The sequence below is a fragment of the Pinus tabuliformis genome, chromosome Q (assembly GCF_031772625.1).
Source record: "Pinus tabuliformis cultivar Carrire ecotype Pingquan chromosome Q, CPIR1, whole genome shotgun sequence".
NCBI classification, from domain to species: Eukaryota; Viridiplantae; Streptophyta; class Pinopsida; order Pinales; family Pinaceae; genus Pinus; species Pinus tabuliformis.
The window spans coordinates 465,106,876-465,118,953 of record NC_142296.1 but is presented as its reverse complement, the minus strand read 5'-3'; the positions used below and the strand labels follow the sequence as shown (position 1 = coordinate 465,118,953).

At 39.7% G+C, this 12,078-nt stretch overlaps 1 protein-coding gene across 2 annotated transcripts in view; it reads left to right on the top strand.

Moving 5' to 3' along the window:
* Window positions 1-12,078, top strand: part of LOC149220199 (serine/threonine-protein kinase STY46-like) — a 432,848-nt gene that overhangs the window by 146,373 nt on the left and 274,397 nt on the right. For both annotated transcript variants that reach the window (XM_089384695.1, XM_089384696.1), the window contains exon 7: window positions 1,601-1,651. In XM_089384695.1, coding sequence (XP_089240821.1) covers window positions 1,601-1,651 — 51 coding nt within the window. The remainder of the gene's footprint in view (window positions 1-1,600; window positions 1,652-12,078) is intronic.

The window sequence follows — 12,078 nt, the reverse complement described above, 5'->3', positions numbered from 1 at the left end:
AAAATAGGTAAGACGGTAGACCTTTAACAATTAACATTAATCTGATATTAAACTGGGTCATTATAAGCATTATTAAATACAATAACATACTAACACTATTTTGGGTCACCTAGTAAATAATTGACCCTTTATTTTCATGTTGTTACGGTCGTGCAAAAAAAACTTGTTTTAAAATTTCTTCAATTCATTTTCTCTTCCTTGATAATGAGCTGCCTTATATGAGTTTTATTGGAGAGTACTAGATACACATATTTAAAAGGACCATATTTCTTCGTAGTTTCATGCCTTTGATTTTTTCTGTAACCAGAGTTTGGGCTTTGAGTTCTCTTTTTTTTCTTTGGATTAATATGTAGCTGAATTCACTGGCCTACAGAAGTGTCTTGGAAATATCATTTTCTCTCTGAGAAGCACCTGGTTTTCTTCAGTAGATGACCCTATTTATTAGAAGTTTGACTGACTTATTGTAAACAAGGGGTTTACTTATACTCTTTTGCATTCACATATGTTATATGCAACTATAAAGACCTGTTGTTTAGTGGCAGACAGTTCTTAAAGTATATGAGATAAAGAATCCCACGAATGCGGTTTTTTTTTTTTTAGTGAATTTCTGCAAATGACAAGCCTCCAATATTTCCCATATTTTCAAATGTGCTAGTGTTGAGATAATTTTAGTCAGTCTTTCGATTCATGTCTGGTTAAAGTTGAGATTAAACTGCAAGACTTGCCGCCTACATGTATCTCCTCACAAGAATCTAAATTTTATGGTTGTCCAACTATTGTCCTGATTACAGGTGCTGATTCTGTGAAGTTATTTGAATATAAGGTTTGGCAGTTGCTTAGTTGATGACCTATAGTGGGTTATGATAATGCTACTGTTGCCAGTTTGTCTTAGCTCCACATTTGTTGTTTGTGTATGCTCAGTTACTGCTACACGTGATTGGAAATTTTGCTGCCTCTTATATATTCTCTTTGCTAAGCTGCCATGCTATGGTGTGCCTGTGCTGTCACCCAGGACTTGCACCTGGGCTTATCAACATCCACTTGGAGAATTTTGAACATGGGTTGATGTGTTAATACAAGCCCGATCACCTCACTGCTTGCTGCTAGACCACACTCCTTCCCTGTGGGCAGATCCTCTAACATTATTGAGACTTTAGTAATATATCTTCTTTCTCCTGGCATTTGGAATGGATAGTAGTGACATCTCCACCTTTGTCTTCAGTATTCTTTCCTATAGGCAATATTCTGGTAATTGATTTTCAATATCCCATAGGACAGTCAAAGTTAGCTTCTTGTTCAAGCATATGCCACTTTGGCAACATCAGTGCTTTGTTTGTCAACTTGAAAAGGTAAAATGTTGCATTGTAATAGAAAGAGACAATGTGTTAAGCTAATTGAAATTTTCCTTTACTAGCCAAAATTGTTGGTAATTAGTTCTATTTGCAAACTTGTTTTCTGGTTTGTGAGCCTTTGCCACTTGCTTTAGTTCTTTTCAATTTTTTGGCATTTGGGGGTATGCACAACCTTACGAATTTCAGTAATAGAATGTAGATGTATTATCAACGGCTCTTGTGATGATATTTATCTGCATGACAGTCAGGATGCAAGCGGTTTGCATAAAGCGTTGGAGGATGCCGTTGCCAAGACAGAGGTAGAGCTTACCCTTATGAGTAGTTACACTGCAACAATTTGTTTTGTTCTACAAAATTTGTGAATTTTTGGATTTATTTAAATATTGATGCTTTCATTCTGCCTTAGATTAAATGATTAAGGAGAAATTATAGACTTATTCCAGGGAACTGTTGAATTTCGGAAGAGATTTGTGACACTGTGTAGTATACAGAATAATGCTAGCTATGCTCTCTTTCTCTTGAAATCCAGTTGGAGGTCTAGAGGCATTGATTCCTGCCCAGGAATTCTAATAATTAAATTTTCTGCAAAAGAGTTATAAGTAGCGCCAAAACATTTGTTGAAAATATTGCAATGCAATTCTGGACCCTCCATACAATGTTCTGTAATAAACATAATTATAATAAATGATGAAAATGATGATAATGAGAATAATAAGTAGATAATGAACGGTCAAAGGGCACACCTCTTATCTTGTGACCCATCAATGAATATAAGTACACCTTCTTGAGGTTCATTGTAATCATCATTCCATCAATCAGTCTATCATTCAATATTATTATAATTGCAGAATTCCTGTTGCAATTACGATGATAATTTTTTTTTGTTTATCTCATTTGGTATTGTTATCAGAACCAACTCTGGGTTAATTCTGCTTAACCCTCAATTGTTATCTGTACATACTACATACATCTGTACTGCTGTTCTGGGCACTGTCAAATTCTGGAGATCTGTATGATTTACATGGAAAATTGTTGCAATACATAGAACTACCAATTCGTACACCTGCCACTCTGCAATTCATCCACCTGCTGCAATCCACTGTACCTATATGGCTAGCTGCCAATTCTGTGAATCCCTTTATGACTCTGCTTGTGCTAATCCTGTACCACCATTGTTGCTGCCATTTCTTTGCACCCATACTGATAAATTCTTGTTTTCACTCTTTGCATTTTATCATCAAGTCCCTCACTTTTATAAAATCAGTGTTTAAAAAATTTGCTCTTTACCCTCTAAAGTAAAAAATAGGTGGAGTCTGCAAAGAAGAAAACCGAGATGTTTGACAGTGAAAAATTACAGGCAAAGGTTAATCATTGTAGGGATGAAGTCAACAACATAAGAAACTGTCTTGGTAACACTGAGAAGAGAAATAAAGAGTTAGGAAAAGGAGAAAAGGAATTAAGGGACAAAAGGGATAAATTGATGGAAAAAGAGGACAAAATTGATAGGTTAATAGAAGATTCAAAAAAAGATGGCAAGGCATACTAAGAATGAGAAATGGTGACAAGGATGAAACGTTGAAAGTACTTATGATCATAGTGAAAGAATTGACTGAATTAAAGGGTAGATGCATTATTTGTACAACCCTTAGTCCACCGAAGACCACCACCAAGTCCAAATTGATTAAACACTAGTTACTGAAGATATTAAGACTACATGGGTTGTCTATATAAAATGAAATACAATATACTTAAATATGATGCACTAGATGATAGAAACGCTATCATGTGAAGATAGTAAGATAACATGGGTTGTCTAAATAAAACGAAATACAATATACCTAAATATGATGCACTAGATGATAGAAAAGCTATCATGTGGATTGATAAAATTGAAGGGATTTCCAGTATGATCCCACTTGCTAATGAACTAGAAAAAATATCAATGGTATCTTTATACTTAGAAGGTGATGCTTATGACTGGTTCGCTTGAATGTCGAAGAAAACTAGTGGTTTATCCATTAATTAACAAATGTTCACAGAAGATTTTCTTGGAAGATTTCACAATGATGGAGAAGATGACACCTTTACCAGGGGTTACCCTTCATATTTACATGAGAGGTAAATTTGGTCTTGTGCAGATTTGTGGGATCATTCTCACCTTCAAAAATTTGGGATGTTGGTGGAGGTTGCTTCAATGGTGCATCTTTTTCTTTATCATGGTGATCACATTCTCACATCCTAGTCACTTTCACTTTGTGTTGCATGGTTAGGTCATGAGTGTCTGCTAACATTGTGATGCTCTTGCCTAGTTTCATTCATGTCCCATGTCATTTCCATAATTTACCTAGGCAACTTGTTTTCTATAAGCAGATTATCACTTTTGGCTAGGTGGAATCCACTTCACATATACATTTTCACCACAACTCATCTCATTGGTTTGGTAGATTTTGTATGAGCTCACTTTTTAACCATTTGACTGTTGGATTTTCCTTAGGCCCTAGATCTGATCTGTGGCTAACCAAGTGCACAAACACACTAGGAACCCTCAACTTACAAGCACTTTGCACACAGATCTTTTGAGGCCAAAGCTTGATTTTTTATTAGTCCATCAATAAAAGAATCATGGGGTTCCCGTACAAGGGATCATGGCCCTTCAAATCACTAGTACAACTAGTATATATGGTATACAAAATTAGGACTTGAGATCTGCTTCCTCAAATCTACAATCTGCCCAACAAAGATCACAAAGACAAGTCTTGACTTTCATACTGAAAGCAGTCCTTCGTCTTCAGTCCTTTCAGACCTTATGTCCACTCCTTCTGGCTGTCCTTTGCCTCCTTCACATAGTGATCTGGCTCCTTTAAGATCTCTATCAAACCATCTACTCACAGTGCATTTAATCCTTCAAATACACTGCATATTCTAGCATCAAGTATTTCAGCTGCTCACAAGGGTCAAGTCCTTCAGACCATTTGCATTCCAGCCTTCAAACACTGTTTTCCATGCCCTTCTTTGATGAACAAACTTCAAGATGCAACTCACCAATCCTTTCTCCTTAGAACAACCACCTAATCTCACCTTTGCTGGCCTTTCTTAGTTCTGAGGTACCTTTATTGGCTCCTACAGACCTTGAGGCTTTTCAACCCTCTTAAACTAGCTCTACATCCTCCTTAGAAACCCTTTTCTGCTATGGCCAAGCAACAAAAACCTCTGCCTGCGGTCACCTCCAAAATAGTTCGACCAATGTTCACAAGGGCTCGACTGACCTTAATTCCTCCTCGGCCTTGCCTGTGAATTAGCTGAGGGCTAGCGGCTGCCGACTAGGGCTACGACCCTCCTTCAACAGAGTAGAACAAACATGACAAGTTGGCCAACACGACCTTCCCATTGGCATGAAAAGATAGAGATTTTCGGCCTTCTATTCAATAGACAAAGATATCATAGGAACCCTCAGGTAGGGAAAGACTTTGCCCTCCTTACTATTAGATAGAAACTCTTTGTCAAACACAGAATTCAGCCTCTCAGCTTATCCTCTTCTATTTGCGACTCTCCTCTAGGGTTGCTGTTCCTCTTGAGATGAGTTGCTATAGATGTAACTCTATTCTCACTCATGAATACCCTTTAGCTTAGCCCTTGGCCCTCTTCTTCTATTTACAATGGCTAAGGCATTCAACCTCGTTCAAAGGTTGCCACAACATGGACAAATCTCCTTCATTGGCCTTGATTAGGCCCTAAACCAAGCTAGGCCTAATCTCCAGCCCTCCAAAACCTTGCTCTCTTGCTGCTCATCTAGTCTTTGACTCGGCCTCATAGAACTGAAGATATACTTGCTGTGGTCTTCTTTCAAGTGTAGATCTCGACCTCCATGAGTAGAACTCGAACCTCTACTAGGGCACACCTTGCAAAAGAGAAGTCACATCTTTCTTGTGCACAATGAGCCTCTCCTTTGGCTCTATTTATATATTTCTTTTGGGTTATTTAGGAAACCTCTAGATATTTAGGGTTTTAGCCTCTCAACCCTATGAATAAACAATTAGTTTCTTTAGGACCCAAACCCATTGCTTTAGGTCCAAAACTCCTACTTTGGGTAAATTGATGAACCAAATCCTTTTGGTGGATTTCCCCTTCTCGGAAATACCTTCCGAGCTACCCAAAATTCCAACACTCCCTCTTAGTGAGGAAGGTATTTCCTTCATGCTTCCAGTGTGAAAATTCCTACACTCAAGGAACCCCTACTGCAGCAAAACTGAGTTTACTTCTCCTACTTGATTTTAATATACATTATCAAGTTATTTTCTGAATAATACTGAAGTAAATTACTTCTTCAACCTACACCAATTTACTTTGATACCATGAAACAAGAAACTGAGCAAAGAACAAGATACATAGGACACCATTATTTTTGGACAAAATAGTCCCCGGGAAAACCCAATGCTGGAAAAACGGTGAAACAACTTTGAGGGTTTTATATTATTAAGCAGCAGTTCTGAATACAACGTTGGATGCCCTCTCGGCCAATGTTGCACGAAGCGCCACCCCTGGTTCCAAGCCCGGAAGCGCGTCCTGTGCGGAAGCGCCTAGGAAGCTTCGCCGGAAGCGCGCTTCCGATTTTTTTTGCTGCTTCCTAGACTTTTCGGATGCGTGGCTCGGAAGCGCGCTTCGTACGGCGCTTCGGGAGTCGGAAGCATGGCGCTTCGGAGGAGGAAGCGTACGCTTCCTGAAAAGTGTTTAGAAAATAGTTTTTTTTTTCAATTTTGTTTTAATTTTAGGTGAGTTTGCTTGTTGGGGGTGGGTCCACCTTGGGTTAGGGTGATGAAAAAAAAATATAAATATAGAAGATGCTCCCTCATTGTAATGTTAAATTCTTAAAGTAAAAGTGACATTCTCCTTTATTTTTCATTTTCATCATTTTACTTAAATTTTTAACATTACCATGAAATGACTCAGGATGTTTGAGAGTGGTCCCAACCTCATTGGACTTCATATGGAGAAAATAGAATTTCATATCCTATTCAAAATTCAACAGACTCAACAGTTTTCAGGAATTCAGGATCAATGGGATTGTGGCATTTCATTAGATTATATCATGTATGAAGGTATGCGATTAGCATTTAATCAAGAGCACCAAGCCCTATATGTACCCTAGTGTTGGTGGTGTTAATTGTTGAACTCCTTTGTCACGCGGCACGCCCTTAGCAAAAAATTACCTTTCAATCAAGTCAAAATCATCGATCAAGCATGTTAAGCTTTTTCTACCATATTTTAAGTCTTGAATTAGGTAGTTTGATCAAAATTGGGCAATGTTGACTAATATCCCTAGACAATCGAGGTAGAGGCAAAGGCTAGACAAGAGGAGAAGAATCTAGATTCTAGATGGTTGATGCATCTAAATGGTTGATGCTCGAATAATTAATCATTAATGTACAATGGATGTTATATCTATCTTGATTTATGCAAAAATATGCATGTTTTCATGTCTTCTACAACTAATTTGGTATTTGGGATGTTTGTTTTGAGTATAAATGCAAAAAAATATAATATATATATATATATATATATATATATTGTAGATGCTTCGCTTCCTAGATTTTTGGAAAATGACGCTTCCGCGTCCCCGCTTCGTCCCTGCTTCATGCAACATTGCTCCCGACAATCCAGTTACAGAGAAAAATATAATGGCGGAAAACTGAGTGAGATTACCTAACTTCACTTGACAGTTCCCTGCTGATCTGACAGTAGAACTAGCTAACCTTGACTATCTCTGCGTTGGCCATATGTCAACGTTACAGGGTCTGCGTCAGCCCTGCGCTGTCTCTTCTGCGCCAACCTCTCCCAGTTGTTCTGGCAGTTTTTGGCTTTTTGCGTGAGGGCAACCTCACTTCTGCGTTGGCGCTTTTGGCTCTGCGTCAAGGTTGCATGGGCCCAAACTGGCCCGACGTCAGTCCCTCTAGACGCTGCGCTGCCTCCACTGATGACTCTCCGCCTTTCTGCCCAGTATTCCCGAACTATCCCTGCCCCTTTGCTGCAGAATGATCACTTAGTTCAAATTTCTCAGCTTCCTAGCCCCAGAAATCGAACTCCAGACCAATTCGTTCTCTTCGTGTGTCTTTCTAAATGAACCCCAAGCCTCCTTATACTTTTCTTGTTGAGACTTCAACGACCGAGATTAAGTCTCTAATCAATGTCTAAGATTAAAACTTGACTTGATTCGCTTTCTAGAACATTTTCACCCACATTTTGATTAATACCCATTAATATTTTAATTTTCCTAAGTTCAGACTTAGGAACCTCATTAAAAATATTAATTATTTTAATAAAAATACAATTCAGGTGGAATTTCACCAAATGGTTTTTGGGTTCTTTAGAACTCATGTGCTTTAGCCTTTACACAAATTTTCATGGCTAGAGCACATCCGATGCTACCAAAAACTAACACTCCCTCTTAGCGAGGAAAGTGCTCTAGGAACAATGTCCAACTGCATGCTCCTCTATCTCTGAAGTATCTCTTTTTGGCATTGTTGCTGCCACCATAGTTTTAAAACTCCGACTCCGACTCCGACTCGGCCGAGGATCGACTCCGACTCCGACTCCAGAACGGTAATGATTCGGCCGGCTCGATTTCAATGACTCGGTCGTTGTAAAAAATACATTAAATATTTTTTTTTTTTTATAAAAAACATAATTTTAAAGATTTTAAACATAATTTTAAAGATTTTCATTCATGTTTCCAAACACACAGCATTATAATATAGATGGAAGACAACATATGATCAAAGTAGGCTCATGAACCAATCCATTATATCAAAATGGTACCTAATGGAAATACATAGTCAACTGTCATACATGATCAAAAACTCAAAACAAAAAACACATAACCAAGGAGGCTAGAAATGGCCTCTACAACAAAAGTAAACTGTGACCAGACTCCAGTACTAGTACTATAGCTACTGGCTAGTAGCTACTGCTAGAGGAGCCAAGATCATGTCGATCAATCTCTGGATCATCATCAGAGTCAGACAGGGGGCCCCATGGCTCCTCCTCATCATCATCATCTCCAACTGCAGCTATACAAGTGGTACCACTAGCAGGCTGTGCAACTGCAGCAGATGCAAGCTGAGATAGAGTAGATATGCAGCTGCGCTTCTGTCGTGGCTGAGCAGAGGAAGCACCTACAACTGGAGTCCTTGCTGGCTGTGACACTGAGGCTGGTGGATTGGGATTTGCATTCAACTGAACAGCGTGTTCAAGTTCAACTGATGTCTCGATATCTAAATCTAAATCAAGATCCTCATCAGGATCAAACTCTGCTGGACGACTCTCCACTACCCAATCTGATGTTGGATCAATGTCTTCCAACACAATGGGATCTGAATCAGCTCTTTTGTTCAGCAAATGGTTTCGTTTGAGCCGGAGGTTGTATTGGACATAAACTAGATCATTTAACCGTTTTTGATCCAAACGGTTTCTCTTCTTTGTGTTACTTGGGAGCAGGAGCGAAAACGGGAGTGGGAGCGACATTTTCAGAAGCTCCTGGTTTGGGAGCGAATCCTAGAGGAGTTCGACAACTAATGTCACTAACATCAAGGTACATAGAGGGATTGGTGCTCTTGATTAAATACGAGTTCCATACCCTAATACATGACAAAATTCAATGGAAACATTGCAATCCTCCAATCCTGAAATCCTGAAAAACTGATAAGTCTGCTGGATTTTGAATGAAATCTAAAATTCTACTTTCTCCATATAAAATCCAATGAGGCCGAAACCACTCTCAAACATCCTGAGTCATTTCATGGTAATGTTAAAAATTTAAGTAAAAGGATGACTTAATCTTCATTTTCATCCTTTTACTTTAAGAATTTAACATTACCATGAAATTTGAATAGCGTATCAATAGTAGAGAGCATTTGAGTGTGTTAAATAGGGTTTGGGAGGGGGAAATGGACCCCAAATAACATTTAGCTAATTCATAAAACACCTTGAAGTCCAAACCAATCAGCAAACCCCTTAAAATTTCATTAAAATAATGTTAAATCGTTGTTTTAGTGGGTTACGGGCCGCTGTTTGTGACTCGGCCGAGTCAGTACGGGAAACGGCCGAGTTGGCCGAGTCAGCCATGACTCGGCCAACCGAGCCGTTTTTTGTACCGAGTCACTCCGGAGGGCAATGGAACGGACCAACTCAGCCGTTTCCGTTTCGAAACGGCTGTTTTTTAAAACTATGGCTACCACCAACACTGTGCTGTTGCTGCTATTGTACTGTTGCCCATGACACTGCCACTGCCACTGCTGCATTTGTACTACAACTCCTTTTGCATTTGCTGCTAACACTGCCACTGCTGCATCTGTACTACAACTCCTTTTGCATTCGTTGCTAACACTGCCACTGCTAGCTTTGCACTGCGTCATTTTCCAATTGTTGCTGCTCAACAATGGAAAAGCATCCAAAATTGCTGAACTAACTGTGTTCAGCATAATACCATGTGAATGTTGGAATCTGACTGCTACTAGTCTCTGACCCTTTGAATCTTCTGCGCTGCTCCTGACTTCTGCACTTGTGCCATCTACATTGCTGCCAACCTTGCTCTGCGCTGATTAGTCTCTGGTCTCAGGCTACTGCATCTGTCTTTGCAACCAACCCACTGCATCATCTGACACTAAGTCCATCTCACTACTGCTGAATATCGGGCTCCTGTAGCAAGGAATTGAACCAAGAGGTGGGTTCCTCAAGGATCCTGCCCACATTTAGTCCTCCCAACAATAGTTCTATATCGCCCCATTTCCCTCCTAGAGATGTGTGGGCACTCATGGAAAACTCATCTTCGTCAATTTTTGCTGGAGCAGCCTTAGGATCATGTTTCTCATCCTTATCCTTTTGCTTCAAAGGACACTAGGATGCAAAGTGGCCCATCTCGCCACATCTAAAACATTTCACGTTCGAAATGTCGTTCTTTCGCTTCTGCTTCTGCGGTCCCTTTGATGCTAGAGCTGCGTTCTCCTCTTCCTCCTTGGTCTTCGTGCCACTCCCACTACTGCCATTGAGGTTGACCTTAACTAGATCCCTCCTTAATTCTTCCTGTTGAAGGGCTGCCCACATCTCCTCCCATGAAGGTAGTCTTTCCCTGCCCAATATACTTTGGACGAAGATTTGCCATTCATCCGAGACTACATTCAGAGCCGTCCTTACCATCACGATAGACTGAGTAGACCCCACTGCAACAAGCTAGTCTCTGGTGTCCTGAAGACGTTGAAAATAGGAGTTAACCCCTTCTCCCTTCTGCATCAATGTCCGCTGCAACTTTTGTTCTAAGTACATTTTTCCATTGTTCGGAAGAACCTTCATACAATGAAGACAGAGCTTCCCACATTTCTCTGAGCCCATGTGATGCCATCTCACTCAAACTGTCGAATTAACTCCTCTAGTCACTTCTCAGCAATGGTCTGCTACCTGGCAAGTGAAAAATTCGAACTTTTGGCGAGAAAAGTTCTCTGAGGAGAAAATTACCCTACTATGTGTCTTGCTCTTTTCCGACAGATTTCTGCCCCGACAGTAACTGCGTCCTTCAAGCATTGCGCTGAGGCTCTGCGTCACTCCCTCTGCCTCTGCAAACTCACGAACTGGAAATCGTACCTCTCTGTCGACTCTCTCAGAGAGAGATTTCCTTGGAATCTATGCTTTCTGTCAAGGACTGTGCAATTCCTTTAAGGGGATTCGAATTGCTGCCAAATGCAGCTATTGGCCTCTTTGCTCAGTGCTGGATCTGCTCTTCCTATTTCAAAATCAATGCTTTGATACCATGTGAAAATTCCTACACTCAAGGAACCCCTATTGCAGCAAAACTGAATTTACTTCTCCTACTTGATTTTAATATACTATCAATTTATTTTTTGAATAATAATGAAGTAAATTACTTCTGCAACCTACACCAATTTACTTTGATACCATGAAACAAGAAACTGAGCAAAGAACAAGATACATAGGACACTGTTATTTTTGGACAAAATAGTCCTCGGAAAAACCAATGCGGGAAAACCGGTGTGTTGTCGCACAGAGTGTCTAGGTAGTGCGACAACGCTCAGAGTAAGGGCTGTCACTCTTAATCCTTACTCCGTTTAGACTCTCTGCTAGTCAAGTCAAGGGGGGTAGTCCCTAGATAAATGGATGAGGATAGCTTGTGAAAAACAGACTCTAGGAGATTTTAATGACGGAGAACTTGATGAATCTAAACGATTAAATCAGATGAATAGATTAAACGCCAACGTAAACAAGACACGACCACAAGATAGAAACAATTATAGACCAGTGCCTTTATGCTCAATTAACCATCAAATAAAACAAGTTATCCAGGGAAGAATTATTTATGTGGCATGTTGAAAATAATAATGAGAGGGGGGGTGAATCAGTATTATCAAATTCTTTTCAATAAGCCTTCCAGATTTATACTTTAATTTATTCTTCAGATATTGATCATTAATTTGTATGTCAGTGCCATATAATAATGAACAAGAGCAAGAAAAATAGATAAGCACACCAAAGAACACCAGATATAAGGTGGAAACCCAATGTGGGTGAAAACCACCTGCTGCAATATGTCTCTATCTTCTTTCAATTAGAAATTTCTTTTACAAGGATTTTGTACTGGTGCAGTCCTTTACCAGTACGCAGGCTACAACTCTCTCTCGTTTTCCAGTCTCTCCTAGAAGGGAGCTACAACCCCCTTTGCTCT